Source organism: Phaethon lepturus, unplaced genomic scaffold, assembly GCF_000687285.1.
Source record: "Phaethon lepturus isolate BGI_N335 unplaced genomic scaffold, ASM68728v1 scaffold50906, whole genome shotgun sequence".
NCBI lineage: Eukaryota > Metazoa > Chordata > Aves > Phaethontiformes > Phaethontidae > Phaethon > Phaethon lepturus.
The window spans coordinates 14,992-34,403 of NW_010546518.1; the positions used below are offsets into that span (position 1 = coordinate 14,992).

A 19,412-nucleotide genomic window follows, 5' to 3' on the forward strand; every position below is an offset into this window, starting at 1 on the left:
TGTACAACAGTGTGGAAGTGCCATATTTGTGAAACAGAACTAGGTTCTTAGGATCTTACATTACCCAAGTGCTTCAGGAATCTTTAAATGCCTTTTGTGTCTCAAACTTTGGCTTTACTTGAGCGTGTTTTTTTGTGTGGGCAGTAATTGGAAGAATCTTACTAAGGCAGGATTGAAATGAGAGCAAAATGAGAAGCCTCTGATAATAAAAAATGTTTATGAAGTTCATGGCTGAAGTGAAACTTGGTGTCACAGTTCTGTGCTGCAGACTGTGCATTTATACCAACTATTATCTGCCATCAGCAGATAGCAACTTAACAGGTAACCCATTGCTTGCATATATTGTGGGAGAGGAAGGTGGACATCACAGTTCTACCTAAGCATATACAGTACTTCTGAGTGTTTAAAAAGCTGTTTTTCAGCTGAAAACTCTGAAGTTGTAGAAAGCTCTAAATGCTGTCCTGTGGAGAGCCTCCTAATGCCTACTCCATTTTTTCAGAGCAGTATCTTGAGGGAAGTAGTTCTTTGTTTCTGTGGCAGAGATTGTATGTATTCATTTTACTCTCATTTGCTGTCCAAGGAGCATTTGAACATAATGAGCTACAGTGACTCTTTTTCCCTTCTGGACTGAGAAGCGTACAGTGCTGGGGATGTCTAACGCAAATTGCTGTAGGACTTTCTCCATATTGCCTTATGAGAAGCACCTGAGCACAAGGGCCAATGCCAGCTTCTATTTCTGGTGCAGTGTGAGAGTATCCACGGTCAATGGGGCAGGAGTGGTGGTGGGAGGTCATTTAAAGCCATTGCTCTGATCTCATAGGACTTGGCTTTCCTGGAGGACAGAGTGAGAACTGATTCAGCCGCACCACTCTTGCTCTGTCAGGAAGTGAGGGTTGCTTTATACTGCAAGCTTGCTGACAGTAGTGCTTGGGCCTGGAATCATTCTGAGTTTAATGGCAAGATAGCTGGTGGCAGGCTGGGGCTGTGCTGTGCTAATGCAGGAAATGATGACTGGCACAAACCGTCCTCTTCCTTTATGAAATACAGCTTGTGAAAAGAAACATTTCTATGTAACTCATGAGGGGGCCTGGCATGAGTTGTTGCATACATTTTTCTGCTGAGAAGGATGGTGGTGGGAGGGGTGCCTATGGTGAGACCTGCAGTCACTTGTGCATAGCTCTGGCTGAATGTGAAGAACTCATTCAACACATGAGTTCAGGACTTCAGCCCATGGGTGAAAAGCTTGTGTTCTGTCCCTTCAGCTGCTGGGATGCTGCTAGCAGCATGCCCCTTAGAAAGGGTCATGTGATGTGTCTGCCCTTACTGATTCCAAGTGGGTGCTAATGCAGTGTCTTTATTTGTCCTAAAGAGTCAACCATCTTCAGGTGAGGACTTCAAACCTTTACCTGAAATGCCTCCAAGAAAACAGAAAGGCCTTTTCTCTGATGAGGAGGATTCTGAAGTGAGTATCTCTTTAATAAATCCATTACAGATATGCTTGGGATCTGAGTCACTCTGACTTCAGTCCACTTGTATCTGGGGACTCCTTATTTATCTGTAGGATTTGGAACTCTGACATCCATGCATCTACTCCCAGCCATCCTGAAAGTTCCTTCTTGCTCCAAGAGTGAAATCTGTGGGAACTTTTTCCCTACCTTTAGAGAGTTAAACTCATGTGGTACACAGTGGCATAAACTGAAAGCCTGAAGAGGGGAAGATCAGCAAATCAAGAGCAAGAATCACAAAAGACTGCATATGTTTAATCTTGTGTCCTTGGCTTCCAGCTAGCAATCTGCAGAGCTGAGGGTAATCCCTGTGGAGCTGCAGGTGGTTGGTACATCTGAGTAAGACAACCTTTATTTTTAAAAGGAAAAACATGAATGTCCCATTTGGAGTTCTTAAATGTATAGCATTGCTTTGCAAGGTGACATTTCTTTGTTTTGCACAGGACTTGTTTTCATCAAGTAAAACTGTGAAGTCTAAAGCTACAGCTCTCCCCACCAGCAAGTCCATGACAAAAGCTCCGCTTTCCTTGTTTGATGATGATGAAGAGGTAAGTGCCACTTCCTGATATTGCCTGTGTGTATGGAAACCCTCCTGCACAGCCTGTTGCAAATGCAGCAGGAAATACTCAGAAGTTTACAACACTAAGCTTGTAAATGGAGCACTAAATTGATGTTGCATTGTTGTAGTGGTTCTGAGCATGTGGACAGCGTTAGAGAACAGTATGGTAGCAGGGACTCTTGTGGGTTCTTGGTGTCTTTTCAATATTTTGTAGTCAGTGCATATCATCTCTAGACCTAAACATGAAGGGCGTTATCCCTCTGATAGGACTAGAGAACACTGAGCAATAGAGCTGATAAGAGCTTCAAGAAGCTGCTTTATCCTGGCCTGTGGTACCTACCCACATGGATGATTTCTTGCTTCCCTCGTCATGGCTGGTGAATTCCTTTTTTTCTCATTTTTCAGTGTGTAAGAATTGTGGCTGCTAGTGTAGAAACAGTGATCAGAGCACAGTTTGTGCAAGAAACAACAAATTTGAATTAGTATGTGCTATTCTTATCTTTTTTTTACCCTCTTCTCCCACACACCCTCCAGAGAGCTTTCAACTCTGGGCCTGCAGTCTTCATGGTGAGTTAGCTTACCCCATAGTCTTAACCTGAGGCAAATAGGAGGCCTGCTCAGACCTGTAAGATAGGGGACTTCTGCAAACTCAAGATAAAGGTTTCCGGTCCAAGAGAGGACTGCTTCCAGCTCACCTTTCTGAATAGTATCTGTTCAGAGAAGCTACTGTCAGGATAGTAAAACATTTTGTAATGTGATAAGGTCTCATATCTGCCATGAAAGTTGTGTTATGTAACTGAAGTTCAAGTTGGGTGGAGAAAAGCATAAATAAGTGTTAGGTGGTGAAGTCAACACATTCTGATGCCTATATAATAATCTGCATGGGTGTCTTCAGGTGAAAAGTCTTGGTTCTTGCCCAGTGGGAGTGGTTCAGCTTGCTTATTCCCTGTTCTCTCAGAACAGGATTCATTCTCTATTTTGTTATGTAGATGAAGAAACAGTGACCCATTTTATTAGCTGCTGTGCAACAGAATTGCTGTGTCGTGGTTTTTGGCTGCTGCTCAAGCCTTATGGTGTAAAATCTGTGGGCCAAAGCCAGGCTGTGGGCTTACAAGTTTCTGGTCTGTCAAATGCTGTGAGCATAGAATTCCTGTACCAGATTACTGTATCGCACTTGAAATTGTCTTCAAAAAGGGTTCACAAAACACCATTTCTTTACCCTACTCATCTGAGAAGTGGGTGGCAAGTGTCTTGCATGCTGATGACTTCTCAGTGAGCTTTTCATTGTGGCTTTGGCTTTTGATTTTTTTTTTTAATTGTTTTATTTTAAGGATCTCTTTGGTGTGGTACCTGCCAAGAAGCAACAGGAAAAACCCCCAGAAGAGAAAGCAAAAGAGTCAGAGCCACTCAAGAAAGCCTCCGGCTTATTGTTCAGCAGTGATGAGGAGGTACTGACAAGTAGTATTTGGCTGAAGGGTGTTACTGGGCATTATGCAGGGTAAAGCATAAAACTGTAGAGATGGGAACCACAGTCAAACTCTGCTGTGTCTACATGCCATGCCTACCCCAATCCTGTGACTTGTTTGCAGCTGAGGAAGCTGTCTGATTCTTGGCTCAAGTTATCTCAGGATCTAGGTAATAGAATCATGTGGAAGAGAAAATTGGTGTTTTCAGTGTAACTTATAGAAAGATATTGTTGTAGGCTGCTGCCAACAAATCTGACTTAAAAATACAAAAAGGGAAAAATAGGTTTGTTCTTACTGTATTTCTGTAAGGCAAGTTTAAGCAGTTCTAAATAGATCTGTGGTGAGTTTTTCTTTCTTTTGGGTTTTTGGGGTGGGTTTTTTGTGTGGTGGTGTTTGGTGTTTTGTTTGTTTGTTGTTTTCTTTTTAATCTAGGAATGGGAAAAATTAAATGTAAATGACTAGGCTTCCCAGAGAACAGCCCTCTTCCAGGGATGGATTATGTGTTGTCCTGCATCTTAAATGAAAGCCAGAGACACTAAGTAAATTAAAAACCTGTGTGGAAAGTATCTGAATTAACTTACATGAATAGGATCCAGACTTTTCCTCCCACCTCCCAAAATTTGTGTAGACTTGATTTTTATTACCTGTCCTGTAATTGGTTGTTTAGCGGATAGTAGCAGTATCTTTAGATGCATTTTTATCTTAATGTAGAATAAACCAAATCCATACTTCAACGAGCTTGTAGTCCCTTTCAGAAAGGGGAGAAATAGAGGTGGGGAGTGGAGCAAACCACCTGAAATCTTGAGAATAAGAAAACACACAAGCCATAAAACTCTCCCAATGCCAGCAATCCACATATGTTTCCTTCTAATGCAGGTTTTTGACTTGTTAGTGGGTAGGCTTCACTAAATGCTAGCTCCAGGTGGGGAAGTATTGTGATTGAAACTTGAGGAAATAAGAAATGCAGCATCACGCACTCTAGTAATGAGTGGTCTTGGGTGTGGGTGTTTTGGGTTGTTTTTGGTTTTTTTGTTTTTTCCCCCCCATACACCAAACTTGCTAATTATTTAAGTGGCTCAAATCAGGTTCTACTGGGTGACCTTACTCCTGTGACTGCAGTTGACACTGACCTCAGTTGTCAAGAGCAACTATAATAGTAAAGTGTGTGTACCCTGTTTTGCTGGGAAAATTCCGTATGCCAAAAGGTGGCCAGGCCCTCTGCAAAGCCTGAGCAATGTCAGATTACAGTGGCTAACACAAAGGCAGGAATGTAAACTAGCAGAGAGATGCAAGGGCTGCCAAGATGCTGAAGTGTTTCTGCTTATAGAGAAGGTGGGAAATTGGCTTTAACCAAGACAAAAGAAAAATTAAGGGTTCCTTATTTTTAAGGAACACTGGAATGTCTCCAAGCCAGCTAAACTTCTTTCTGAAGATGACCGAAAAGAGGACCCTGCAAAACCAGCTAGCACTGTCAGTCAGGCTAAAGCTGTGAAGAAGACGAGCCTCTTTGAGGAAGAGGATGAGGAGGATTTATTTGCAATCACTAAAGAGAGGTGACAGTCTGGGAGGGGAGGGGCATTTTTTCAGAACAACCCAGCAGTAACCTCAAAACTGGACGGACCCAGGCATATTGCAGGTCTTGTCCCTTACTACTGCTGCTGAGGAGGAAGTAGAGGTGTGTGAGTGGGAATGGGCAGGGAAGGGCTCTTCTTACCTCTTCTGTATCTGTGGTGGATCATTGTCCTTGCCACCACTGAACTGGGCTCCGTTCCCCTGCTTGCAAGATAAAATCCTCTTGACCTCTTTTTATCTTCACTTCTGCAGAAAGCCGTGCAGACAAGAAGGGAGGGTGGTAGAATTCTTGAGACAGTGAGGAAGCTGAATCCTGTATCTGGGACCACTTTCTGCAAACAATGGTCCCAAGTTATACTGTTAAACAGACGCAGTGCATCTTCCACTTTCTCCTCTCTTCTGTTGCAGCCAAAGAAAGCCACAGAAGGTATCATTGTTGTTTGAAGATGATGCTATTAATGGAGAATCACTCTTCAGCTCCCAGTCAACGCTACTTCCTTCAGCTGCTAAGGCTGCAGTGGTACTTCTGCTTTCTTTTAAAACTAACGTGGAACACTTAGTCTTTTTATAGTCTGTCTTCCTTGTTAGGTAATGAATATAAGGCTAACTTGTTTTAGACAATGGTAGTTCTAGCAAATTGGGAATGGGAACAGGGCATACTGAACTCTTATATGTAAAACTTCTTACTACCATCAGCCTAATGGAGATTTCAAAATTTTCTTGACCACTAACCCTGAATTTGTTTTGTTTATGCTAAAAGCCTTTCCTGAGGATGTTTTGAGAGGTTTTAACCATAAAATACCATTAAAGGGACCAGACTAGGGCTTCACCCTTTGTGTCACCTCAGCCCAACCTGATTCAGATGTGTCTACAGACTTCTTACTGGCCCTCTGTTGAGGGTGCTTGTGCTATCCTCTGTCTTAGGAGCTTACCCCACAGTGTACTGCCTATCTGGCTGTGCTTTGGAATTAAGAGTAGGAGTTGCAAAAGCTCAACACAGCTGTATCTGTAGTGGGAATTCCTGCATGTGGGCTACCCTCCTCTCCCCCTCTTGCCTTTCTGCTTACCAGGAAAACAGTGGTCATGGTCCATAAAGGTAATAGGCTTGGGAACAGAAGAAACAGGCAAGCCACAGTCTTGCTGCTGGCATTCACAGGAAACAGTGCACCAACCAGCCAAGATTCCTAGGGCATCCACTCTAAGCTTGCAACTGCTTCCTGGCACTCTTCAACCAGTCTCAAGAGCCTATAATACTAGAAATCGACAGTCACAAGCCAGAATGTCCCATGGCAGGAAAGTAGAAGTTAAGCATGTTGCCAGTGTCCTAGATCCCTGTAGAAGGCAAACAGAGGCTGCTACCCCACAGCAGCGTATGCTTCTTATATACCCACCAATTTTCTGTCAACAACATTCTCTTAATTTTGCAGGAGAACGTAAAACCAGCACAAGCACCACCTTTCTTTAATGAAGAAGAAAAGGAGGAAAAGGAAGATCTGCCAGATACAACAATGAAGTCCAACCAAGTAGAAGATACATTGTGGTGTTTAGAAGAGCCTGGAGCAGTTCCTGTGCCTAGAGGAACAGATGTTGAGGGGCAGCAAGCAAAGGAAAAAGTGAGGGATTTTCTTACATTAATCTGAAGTTTGGTAAAAGTTCAGTTTAAATAAATAAATAACAGTGCTGCTCTGGGACAGAATTCTTTTTCTGGATTGCCTCTTCTATTGCCAAGGAGAGAATAACTGTCTCCGTTTAGCAAAATCACTTGTCAGTCAAACAGCAAATTGATTAAATGGCATTTAAAAGTTGTTTCCCAACTGACATACATGAGAAAATTGTTTGGGGTTATTTTGGGAGGTGGGAGAGGAATCTGTTTCATTTTTCCTCCCAAGGTGGGTTGGGTAATCTTTATTCACATAAACATTTCCTTTAAAAGATAGCCTACACTAATATGTAAGCTTTGCTTCAAGCTCAGTAACTTTGTTTCAAAATAGTCTGAGTTACAAATGGTGTTGGTATCTGTGGCTTTCAGGATTGTGAATTTCTCCTGGGCAGCACTTGTTACAGAACAGTATTGATGTGCATTATTGAAGAATCTTCAGCAGAACTTACTCTTAAGCATGGTCTTATTGAGTGATTGTTGGGGAATTACCAGCTGATGAATTTCCAGAGTAGTTATCATGCTTTGCACTTGACTGAGTGCGTTCAAGGTTCAGGTAGTGCTGCCCACTCCAAAGGATCCCAAGTTGCATGAACTAGGTATCTGAGAGAGAATGGCAAAGCTGCTTAATGCAGCCTTGTGGTGCACATGCAGCCTGACACGCAGGTGAGAAGGTAAACCTTATGCAGGAAGCTACTTATCAGCAGCGCTACAGTGCAGAGTACAGGAGGAAACTTGTGTTCCCTTCAGAGCCATAAAGTGTGTTCCCTTTTTTTATCTACTGTCTCTTGCTAATCTGCAAATGAGAAAAAATGAATTGAATATAGTTGCTTGGTAATGGATTGCAGAACTCTGACCACTGCTGGCATTTAACCAAGAAAGCTTAGTGATTTTTTTTTTTTTTTGGGTAAACCTGAACTAAATAACAAGCTGATGCGTTCAATTTTTTCATTTTTCTTTTTTTGGTGGAGCCTTTTGCAGCAACATCCTCAGAGCCAGCCAGCAGTTCAGATCTGTTTGCAACATCACCACCAGCTCTGGAGAAAGATGTCAAGACCCAAGCTAAGAAAGTTTTAAGCTTGTTTGAGGAGGAGGAAGAGGAGAGACTGGAAGATGATGATGGCACTAAAAATGCACAGAAAGAAATTGGTGTGGTGAGTCTAGGGAAGTTCTTGAATACTAGTAAATAGTATTTCTACCTTTCTACCTCTACTATTCTAGGCAAGGTTTTGTTTTTACCCTTCCCTCTCTTCATGTCATGGAGGCTAATCTTTCTCTATTTCTAGACTTCCAGATTCTTGGGTGAGAAATAATTCCTGCTCTTCCTCTGAATCCTTTTGTAAATTTTTCTATCTCACTATCTTGAAAGCATTTTGCTGCATGCAAGTATGAAAAGAAATTATGTACATATGTTTTGGTGCAGCTACTTGATGGCTGCTGTACAGAACTGATTCCCTAGTTTTACCCCTCAAGGTCAGAGGTATTAGGAAGTAGAAGGATGTGGAATTCAAAGCCTTGTGGTTTATCCCTTTATTTTCTTGATCTTGTTGCAGTTTGCTTGGTGGATATATGCCTGCAGACTTCGCTTCAGCAAGAATCATCTTAATTCTATGTTTGCTTCTGGTTTTCAAGTATTGTGTGTTCACTTTTTTAAAAAAGCCTCCAGGTGCCATAGTCTTGCTCTCCGGCTTTCCTGACATAGCATATACCATCAAGAGGTAGACTTTGAATCTTCAGCAGCAATATCCTTGAATCCATGGCAATATTCTTGTTTCTACTTGATGCAGAAGTACCCAATTTTTTTCAGTAAACTTTGTCTGTCAAAAAGTACATACTGTACACTACAGTATACCACAAGGTTTTGTCATCTTGGTGTGACCATGTGAAGTTGTCAACCCTAAAGGCTATACACACTTTATTTAGAAGTCCCTGGAGCTGAATGAAATAGATGGCTCTTGCAGCTACAAACAAGGGTTTTTCCTCCTTCTGAGTTAAAATGGATTGTTAGCTTGAGCGCTTATTTACCTGTTGTGAATGTATCCTGTGTTTGGCTTTTTTGAGGGGGCACGTTGTGAGATGGTTACAAGAAGCCACGTCTGTCTTATGAATTTGGGAAGATACAAATTCTTTCAAATCTTTCCTTCAAAGCATTCAGCTGTCAGCATGTAACAGTCACAAAGTGATTAAGGTGCTGAAATGCATATTCATGCCAAAATGAGAATAGGTGATTTAGGAACTTTAATAAAGGTGCTACTGTTTTGCTTGCTTAGCTTAATATGCGTTTCATGTGTGGGTACTACTAGAGGTGTATTAGGTTTTCATGTATCTGGGCATAAATAGCAGTTCTGTTTAGTGGTCTAAAAATGTGACTTGGCTTTTGATATAAAATTAAAGCTGGTGCCCAGAGATGCTGAGAATGGAGCAGTAATAAAAATCATAGGACAAGGTGTACGGACAAAAATGGTGTAGTGGAAACTAACTTTGGTAGGCAGCCCCTTCGGGCTCCTGGAGACTTGAACTGGGAAGGGGAGAATGGGGCTTTAGAATTGTGACTACTGCTTTTGAGTCTGATATTATCCTATAAGACATTCAGTCATGTTCTGAAGAGGCATCCTGTCATTTGTGTAAGTCCTCAAGAGATAGCTGGGTGGTGAAACATAGATACTGGCTTTTACCTAGACATTCAGGGGGGCCTTTGCCTTTTGAAAGTCAGGCCTGGGTACATACAGTGACCGTGATAAGAGAAAGGCATTGGTTTTGGTGTCTAAGCAGCTGATGTTGGTTGATTTGCCAGATAGTGGAGGGCTGTTAAGGTGATACATTTGACTGTCAACGTTTCCCCCACACCAGCAAATTTGAAAGTACAAGTTCTTGCCAAAGGCAAGTGAGATGTTCATGGTGGGGGTGTGTTTGCTTTAGATGGGAGGAGAACAGGGACTACAGCAACGATAATAGCTTTACAGGCTTTCAACTTTTTTATTTTATTTTCTTTAAAAAGGTAGTTTAGGAAGATAATTAACGAGATTATCTTCCTCTCACTTCTCCGTCCTGCACCCTCAGCTGAAAAATTCAAGGCATAAAGGTCTTACAAAAATAGAAACCTTACTGTACGCTCATGATAACATACTGAAAACTGTTTTTTTTTTTTCCCTTCCCTCTAAGGAAGACTTACAGGTAAATCATCGTGGCTGGATCGCAGATATATTTTGGTTCATGTCTTCTAATAAAATTGAACTGTGAATACAAATATTTACGTTGTATGTTTTGGAAATTTGGTCAAAGTAAAGTATATAACTGGCAGCCAAAGTTTTATTTTTGTTACCAGGGTCATAGTGTAGCCTCAGGTGAATTGTAACCTGCATTATTACTAGGCAAATAACGTCCTTAAGGAGGCAGTTTCTCCCTGTGTGGACCTTTCTCCTCTCCTTCCAGGCTTCTGACAAAAGTATCCGGCCCAAAAGTACTGGAGTCTTTCAAGACGAAGAGCTCCTCTTCAGTCACAAACTTCAGAAGGACAATGATCCAGATGTCGACCTCTTTTCCAGCCCCAAGAAGTCGATGGTGAGTTCAAAGTCCTCTGAATCTGCTATTTAAAAACAGTCTGTGAAGTGTGCAGCGTACCTGGTTCCTTGTTTAAACACAGCTTAGAAGTCACTGATTTCCAGGGAGGGCCAAATGCTGATAATAGTTCAGGCATCATGGGCCAAAGGAGATGTGCTTTTGATCTGTGACACATCCTTTCTTTATCCCTTGTCCCTTTAGTCTGCAAACCGTATCCTGAAGCCATCGTCTGGAGGAGGGCTTTTTGGGGATGACGATGAGGATGATCTCTTCAGTGCTGCCAAAACAAACCTTCCGGTATCTGTTCCTCTACTGTAAATGGCTTATATAAAAGACGTTGGAAGTGTATGGAAGGGATTTTTTTAATATGTATTCTCACAAGAAATTAAGTGACTTCTCAAATCTTTTTGAGAGAACAGAAATGGGCATTGTGACCCTGAAGACACAGGGAACAAACAGATGCATTAGGTGTCCTAAAGCTAGGATGAAAGGATTGGATTCCCTTTCTTTTTTATGTACCACTGGGACTGGCTTAGGTAAGAGAACACACTTGAGCAGAAATTGGAGTAGAAGAGTTTGTATTTTAAAATTGTTTTATTGTTTAACTTGCTAATATTAGTTCCCTGTAGTTCATGCATGACTGACAAGCCTTGCTATATGACTTGTGTAATTAAAATCTCTGCAGCTTGGTTTGATTTAAGGTAATGAATGTGGTATTAAAATCCTTGTGATCACTGGATTGTTTTGAGAGGGTAAGCAGCTGCAGTAATGAACTAGACTGCATTACAGGTGGTCTGAGGTCAAAGTCCTAACATGCATTCTAAACTGCTACTCTAAATGTATTTAACTTAATTAAATTGAAGCCAACTTTTACTTTATTTTCACGTCTATAGCTGGAAGTTAGGCTAGAAAACTGGCAATAGTTCCTGGAAACAGTTTCTCAGAAGATTCTGGAAGGCGTGGTCTTAAGTAATTAGTGCCTGGCAGCTATATATGGAGCCTGTTTGCTTCAAAACATAAAAATAGCAGTGTTCCTTAGCTAGCTTTGTGCTTTTATTTTCCCTGCTGTCCTGTGCATGAGGAAATATGAATGCATTTCGAAGTTTATTGAAACTCTCATTATTTATTGTTAGTAGAGACAGCAGAGGCTGACGTAGGCTAAAGGAATAGAGGAGTAGAAGGCCCTAGTCACTGCAGAGCCAAAAGGCAATGCCTACTATGCATTGCACAGTCAAAGACGTGGCTAGCTTTCTTTTCAGAAAGAAGCAAGATTTTTAAAAAGCTTTGCTTCTTTTTCTGATCTGCAGACCATGCTTTTTACCCGATTCATGTTGACTTGCGCTTTTAATGCTTTCAGAAAATAGCCGAGAAAACAACACTTAAGGCCAGTACTGGCCCTCCCTTGGAGAGCAGTAACCTTCTAGAAAATGCTTTAAGTACCAAGCAAGATGAAGCTCTGAAGGCAGTAACTGCAGAGGCAAGTACCTAAATCTTTTTTGTTGAATAGCATGCAGATTAAAAGCAGAAGTATCATTTTGTTTTAAATAAGTCTCTCTGAAAACATCAAAACTAATGCCTGGATTCACTGGCTGCAAAGTGGCAATGCATGATCAAACTTGTCTCTGCTTATCAGCAGGTGCAGTGTTATTAGCAAGAAGTTTAAATGCTATTGATACAGTGTTTTGCCCACACACTTATAAGGGCAAAGTACAAGGCAGTGAAGAACTGCACCTCAGGTCCAGTTAGACTGAAAATGGGTGGTTGTTCATTATTGTCTGAAGTGCCAGTGTCTGTTGGAGTGAATCTGGTCTTTAAAGTATAGGTGGGCTTTCTCAGAAGGGTGGTCAGGGCATGGAGTACAAATCTGTGGCTGTGGAGAATCTTAATCTTGGACACTACACAATGAGCAAACAAGACTCCTACTCCTGTCCTTAATCCTGCAGAAGCAAAGGTCTCTGGGAGAGGCAGTCTGGATTGAATTCTGGCTTGTGCTTCACCAGAGCTGCTTGTTGGATTTCCATCTGTAGGAGATCAGCTTTTCATTGTGGGGGGGTCGGTGGTGGTTTTTTTTCTCCCCTGGGCTGAGGAACACAGAGCAAGTCTGTAGGGCTAGTAATTAGCCTGTCTTCCATTATGGTGAAGTATTCCTAACAAGTGTAGAGCCATGCTCATCTTCCCTTTTTTTGTAGTTACTGTTAGCCTGGCATAGGAATGATCTCAGCCTGTCTGAGATTCAGCTGAACCCCACACACATTTAAGTGAAGAACAATCTCCTCAGACACTGGGATTCCTCTCTCATGCTGTCTAGACCCCCAAATCAGTGTCCTAACTCTTGCAAACCCTTAGTTACTTCAGCCTGGCTGAAGGAGCTCTGACTGCCTAGTCATACCAACAGGAACACAGCCTAGCTCCCAGAACCATGGTAGACTACAAACTTGTGAAGAGCAAGCCCTGTGAAGAGCACTTCAGCTGATTTGGTTCATCCCTGAGTCCTAAAACTGACACAAATCTTCAGACCAAACAGCTGCTCTTGCTCTTTTAGTCTAGTCATTTCTGGCACTGGTGGCCTGCTTTCTATAGAGGAGCACTCACTTCTCTGAAGCTGTTCTCCTTGTAAGCTGAGAGGTACGATTTTGTAGCCCTCTTGGCTTCCATGTAGGTTTCATTGAAGTCTGTGGTGCTATTATAGCCAGTCACAAAGAGAAAAGTTAGTTATATCATGATCTGGCAATATGGCTTCAGAGGGTCTTAGGTGAGGGAACAAGCAAGGAGGGAGAGTAGCTGTCACAGTTTGATTTGACTGGTGTTGTGTGTGTCCTAGAGAAGACAGAAGTTGTTGGGTACTATGTACTATGGCAAAGTATAATAGTCAGTAGAAGAAGGGTGGAATGAAATGTGGTAGTGAAGATGGGGCTATGGCATGTGGGAAACTGAAGATGAAAATGGAGTGACTGTAGCTCTGGTAGTAGAATGTGATGATAACAAGGTATCTTCAGAAGAAATTGGTAAGCAGCAAGGTGCTTTCTACAGATGTATTAAAATGCAAACTATGGTCTGGTTGATAACAACTTGTCCACTTGTTTAATCCAGTGTAATTTTGTGCAGAAATCTACAGGTCCTGTTCCCATTAAAACCAAAGAGCCTTCATCTCGGATTGGAAAGCTACAAGTAATTAACTTTACTGGCATTTTGACTTTCAAAAAAAAAAAAAATCTTCCTTGCCTCACTGATGGCTCTCCCTAAAACAAAATCTTTTTACTTCCTTCCCTTACTCTTGCAATTTTTTTTTTCAGATGGTATATTTTCTATTACTTTTTCTGTATTGCATTATTTTCCTCCTCCCGTTTCAGACCTGACTCTGAGCAGCACTATTTACTCTATTTGGGGGGCAGAGGGTGGGCTCCTCTTTGACCTGCTATTCTTCTTAGCACTATGTTAAGTACGTTCAGAGACTCTTAAGGGTTTGGGGTTTAGATCATGTCCTTCTTCTGACAAGAAATGACTTAACTGTCTGTATCACAGTATCACTCATTGTCAGAACCATTGTTGTCCTCAGGATAATGAGCTACATAGGTGTTTGGTCTGACATAATGTGGCCATGCTGTTCCTGGAGCTCTTATACAGAATAATAGTTTTGAGCACTCCGCATACTTAGACAGAGGACATGGGAGACACAGAAGTGCATAGGTGTGAGAAAGGCCAGGCATTTGTAGAAGTAGAACTTAAATGCCTACATACGCTAGTTCTTGCTGCTTCTCTGGTCCCATGCTTGCTCTTGAGCAGTATTAATGTGATCTCTTTTTGTGTGTATGTGTTTTCTCTTTTGTAGGCTAACTTAGCTATTAACCCTGCAGCCTTACTACCTGGTGCAATGCCTAAGGTCTCCAATGTAAAGTCACCCTTACCAGTTCTGGACACTCCATTGCATGAGCCCAAGGATGTACAGAACAGCGAAGCCTTCCCTGCTGCAGGAAACAATGAAGAACTAGGTGTAAGCTTTGATCGACCTATGCAAGCGGATACCTTGCACAGTGCTAATAAGGTAACCGTGGTATTTAGGAGGCTAGAAAGCGGGATTAAAACCGCAGTCTGTCCTTGTGCAGGCATTTGTGTTTTGGTATGCAAGTTCTGTTAACAGTGTGGTCTATCTGAATCTAAATGGAGGTGTGGAAATCTAATCCCCCTCTCACGTCTGTGGACCACTGAAGAGAAAGTCAAACCTGCTGCCGCCTTAGCTCTGTAAGGGGCTTATGCATATGCCTAATTCTGTGCCTTTTTAAGGTACATGTGTACGTTCCCCAAATACGATGGCTTTCCCTATAGGTTAGATGTATTTTAGCATAACATCTTGTTCTGTCCCAGGAGACGCCAACCTGAAAACCATAAAAAAGGCATCTCTAGGCTAACTATAAAATATGTTATGGACAGCTGCTGTGGCAAGATTATCAAGAACACATAACTGCTGTAGATTGACCTTTACCTCTGTGGATAAAAATGTCATGATGTCCTGAACTGTCACTCCCAATTCTTTTTCAAACAAAAATTTTGTTTTTAAAGAAAAAACCCACACAAAACCAAAACCAAAAAATATTATAGCTTTTGACATGGCAGATCTCTGCCTCTTGACTCACTTGGGTTTTTTTACTCATACCTTTTGCTTTATGGACTGCGAAAGGCATATTATAATTAAAGATTTAATTGTTCTTTAAAAGAAAAAGCTTGAACCATTGTAATTAAGATTTGGTCTGGGTGCTTATGATTTTATAAATCTCTTGGGTTTTCTGAGAGCAGCAATTTGAATAAGGTAACTTAGGATCTTAACTTTGATTCTTTCTCTCCTTAATGCTGCTCAGGCTGTTCATTACTAGATGAGCAGCAGAGATGACTTGGGAAGATGCAGCAGCTGTCACCCCAATGGCTGATATGACCCCTTAGTGTCAAATGGATTTGAAGCTTGTATGTCAGACTAATGCATTAGCATGTAGGCAGTAGTTGTTTCCAAAAGCAGCATGTCCTGCACAACAGACAAAACTCTCTGTCATTATGCTTTTAAATAGATATGCAGCTACAGGAGCTCTATTCCTTTGCAAGCCTATGGTCAACCTTGAACGTTCATTTTAGCACAGTGATGACACACATTTGTTTACAGAAGTAATCTAAGCAGCAGCATCTCGGTAACTATACAGTGAATGTTTTTTGTGGCTCAGGTTATGTGTTTTAATTTTGGCCTTTCATTGCTTATTGAACCTTTCAAGTTTGAGTTTAAGATGTAGATACATGCAGCCAAATGAACTTTTTTCCAAAAGCTGGAACAAAGCAACCTAGCCAGCATTCTGATTGTCCTTTCAAAGAACAACGCATGGAGCAGGGATTAGGTTTTTTTTTTCAAGTGGTTCTCCCTTCCACCATAATTTTAATGTTTTTTTCAGCTATGCTTTGATCAATACAGCCCCACACTCTGAAGGTAGCTGTGCTTCTACAATGATTCTGACGAAAGCACATGGCTCCTTTAAACTGTGTTACAGCTTATCCATCCAGATTCTTCTACACCAACACAGCAATTAAAAAAAGGGAAGAAGAGGTTGTACTGATCTGTTTCCTACATGTGTGAATACTCCTGTCCATGTGGGATATGGTAGAGGCTAGAATAGAAACTTGCAGGGGGGCTTCTTCAAAAACAGCAGAGGAATGAACTGCAGCAGGCTATGCATAAAATAAAATTAAATGGAAAAGATAATTAGTCATGACTTGGACAGATTAACTGCACCGCAGAAGCCCCTGGATTAGCAAGTATCAGACTGGCTGAGGTATGACTTAAAGCTGAGGGGTCAGAGTGGCTTGCTGACCTGTGTTGTGACTCTCTACTTGGGAGTGCTGTTGCTTTTGTACCCCAGTTCCACCTGCTGTGGCATGACCAGAGGGCAGCAAATAAAAAGTTCTGGGTTATTTTTCTAAACCTTCCTGCAAACTACAAGCTTGAATGTCCCACTTGTTCATCTTTCCCCTTTCTGAAAAATGGGGAGAATGGATGATGCTGAGGTGATGATGAATGGTTCCTGCTGCTTCTCCCTAAATCAGTGTCTGCTCAGCTTTCTTTGCTCAAGATTCCCAATGGAGCATTTATTTAAATGTACGTGTAGCTGTTTAAGTTACTTAAATCAGAGCTGTGAGCAGAACTTGTAGTTAATTCCATTTCAGTGTGATAGTATGAAATGGGTAATGTATGTTAATTGCAATGTTGTGAAGCCTAAGTGCTACAAGAAAACATAACAGGAATCCTAACCTGTCTTCTGTGAAGTGTGGGATTTTTTTCCTTCTATATAACCCTGCTCTGCTTTTACTCCTTTCTTGCAGACCAGAATCAAGGTTACAGGAAAACGAAGACCTCCTAGCAGAATGGCCCGCCGCCTCGCTGCCCAAGAATCTGAAGAGAGTGAGGAGGTGGACAGCGCTAAAGAATCACAATTCTTTCTACCAAATCAGACATCAGCAATATTGAAGATAAAGGAGCCTCTTGCTACTGAAACAGAGTGTAAGGAAAATGGCTTTCTCTCTGGCTTGTCACTACCAGCTCATGGCAGTGTTTTGTCTGCTGGTACAAACAAACTCCTTCCTCCAAAGTCCACAGACCAAGGGGATGATCTGTTTGAATCAGAAGATCTTTTTGCAAGCCACTCAACATCCAGACCAGTTGCACAATCAAAGTTAAAGGAGGGAATGCCAGATAGTGTGGCTAACAAACCCATCAAGGGCAGGGAGAAAAAACCTGACCTGTCTGTTCTGGGTGATCAGGACAGCAATGATCTCTTCCAGCCTGTACAGCAAAAATCTTCAACAAAAAGCAGCCCTATACCTTTTTTGGAGGAAGAGGAAGACTCTCTCTTCACCTGTCAGAAAACTGGAAAAAAGGAGTTGAAGTCTGCTGTCCAGCAAGCTGTTGACCCTACTACCCAAGATATCTTTGAGGTAATGGTTGAGCCTGCTACCTTGGCCTTTTTGATCCCCAGGGCCTTATGGAGACCCCTCTAATTAGACACGGGCTTAATGGAGGCTGCTTAGTAGGATGGTGTGTGCAGGATAGGTGGTGAAGTAAACTGTCAATCATGCTCTGCTACCGGGCAATAGAAACCCTTTCTTTGGATGTTCACCCCCTTATTAGCAAGAGTGGATTATAAAGTGGAGTCTTAACACAGGGCAGGCATGTCACTGAATGTGCTGTGACAACATACCTATGATGATGACCTTTTTCAGAGTAATAAAGTGGTTCTTAGCTGTTAGCCATCTGTTCAACACACAGACAGCTCAAATAACTCTTTTAAAAAAAGGAATAAAGTTGGCAGGCTGGGCAGCTGATACAAGCTTCTGCATGCTGTAGTTGACCTGTGCACAATCCCACACTAAGGCACTTATGCTGAGCCCTACATGGGAAGAAGGGACTCAAAATTTCTCAGGTTTGAGAAGCCCAAGGCTGTCAGCCACCTAAACATCTCAGCTGCTGTGTACAGGTAATTTGACTATTCTCTTGAAGTGTCTTGGTATTGATGATCTCTCTATGCTTTGCTCCAAGGATGATATATTTGCTACTGAGGCAATTAAGCCAATGAACAAAGCAAAAGAGAAAATGCCAGAGACTAACCTGTTTGATGATAACATTGATATTTTTGCGGATCTCACTGTAAAACCAAAAGAAAAGAAGACCAAGAAAAAGGTGGAACAAAAATCCATATTCGATGATGATATGGGTAAGTGTCTAATGTTTTGCTGCTAATCTCGTAATATTGTCGTGAGCTGCATTCATTGGAGATGTTTTAAAACCTTTTGCTTTCTTTTAATTTTTCAACTTCTCTGAAATCTCTGGTCATCTTTGGATCCTGATGTTGGATGAGAACTTCCTTGAGTGTTAGAACTAGCATGGCATTTAAATAGTTTAGGAGTGTGTATAAAATTTTTCTGAGAAAAGGAATAGTTTAATTCCTGTAGGGATTTTCTTACCTGTGGGAATTAGAAAATTTCTTGTGTGGAGTACAAGACTAATCTCATGGCTCCAAGAAATACATTCCCTGTTACAATTTGCACAGCTTCTTGTATTATACTTTTCACATGAATCGCTTTTATGAAGAAATTAGCATCTCTTCCCACCCCACCTTCACTATTATGTTGACTACCCTAGAGCCCATAACACTTTGTTTACCTCCGTGTATACCAAGAACAATTTACAAATACTACACCTGAGAGCAAAAGTTTTCCCTGTATAATTTATTGAAAAAGCAGCATATAGTAATGTGAAATGATGCAAAGCATGCTCCTTTCTTGTTCTGCAGCAGTGGAGGTATCAGAAGTCGGTTGATCCCTGACTGTGTGTGTCTGTTCTTAGGCTCTTCATGTTTATAGCTCTTCTTTGGGACTGCATGTATTTCTTTTCCTCTAAGACAAAAAATTCCCTTCTCTTCTAGCTTTGATTCTTGTCAGTCTTCATTCTTTCTAACCTGTTCAAATTGAAGCTGACTTATCACTGTTTTGCTTGGACTGCTCTTAAGCATTCCAGCCTGACGGAATGACCTGGCTGAAGTATGTAAATGTGTCAGAAAACTTGCCAGAGAATGAACACCTTGAGGTTTCAAATCTTTTTTCAATTGATATGAAGAAGAAGACTTAAATGTTTGTGGGCAAGGTATTTGAAATATGTATTGGATGATTAAGATACCTTATTTCAATAATTTAAATTTTTTCATGTAGCCTATAGCAAATGAAAGAATTTCCCAAACAGTTACCCCTTCCAAATACTTCAGCACAAAAATCTGGCCCTCATGTTGAAAAAAAATAGTTGTAGAGTACCACTTGAAAGTATCTTGGAGAATTAGCCACAACAGGACCTGTCGTTTGCACTTCCACTTTTGACATCTACTCTGGTGCTAGAGCTTATTGTCTGATGTAGCATCTGATCTTGATACCTATAGCATCTACAGCACCCTGTATCTGATAGACTTCATCTTCCTCTGGAGTATTGACTCTTGTGGTGCAGCCATAGGTATGCAGCTACTTTGTGTCCAAAGCCATGGAGCTCTGGAACACCAACAGGAGTGTAGGGACGA

General features: G+C 41.5%; 1 protein-coding gene across 1 annotated transcript in view; it reads left to right on the forward strand.

Annotated features, from left to right (window-relative positions):
- LOC104622504 (WASH complex subunit FAM21A-like) overlaps positions 1-19,412 on the forward strand; it is a 36,462-nt gene that overhangs the window by 14,691 nt on the left and 2,359 nt on the right. Inside the window, exons 15-29 of the mRNA XM_010289315.1 lie at positions 1,370-1,462; positions 1,949-2,053; positions 3,396-3,512; positions 4,920-5,083; positions 5,511-5,622; positions 6,530-6,715; positions 7,310-7,315; positions 7,731-7,913; positions 10,192-10,320; positions 10,522-10,617; positions 11,678-11,797; positions 13,426-13,488; positions 14,150-14,362; positions 16,675-17,286; positions 17,888-18,062. Of these exons, the coding sequence (XP_010287617.1) occupies positions 1,370-1,462; positions 1,949-2,053; positions 3,396-3,512; positions 4,920-5,083; positions 5,511-5,622; positions 6,530-6,715; positions 7,310-7,315; positions 7,731-7,913; positions 10,192-10,320; positions 10,522-10,617; positions 11,678-11,797; positions 13,426-13,488; positions 14,150-14,362; positions 16,675-17,286; positions 17,888-18,062 (2,374 nt within the window). The remainder of the gene's footprint in view (positions 1-1,369; positions 1,463-1,948; positions 2,054-3,395; positions 3,513-4,919; positions 5,084-5,510; positions 5,623-6,529; positions 6,716-7,309; positions 7,316-7,730; positions 7,914-10,191; positions 10,321-10,521; positions 10,618-11,677; positions 11,798-13,425; positions 13,489-14,149; positions 14,363-16,674; positions 17,287-17,887; positions 18,063-19,412) is intronic.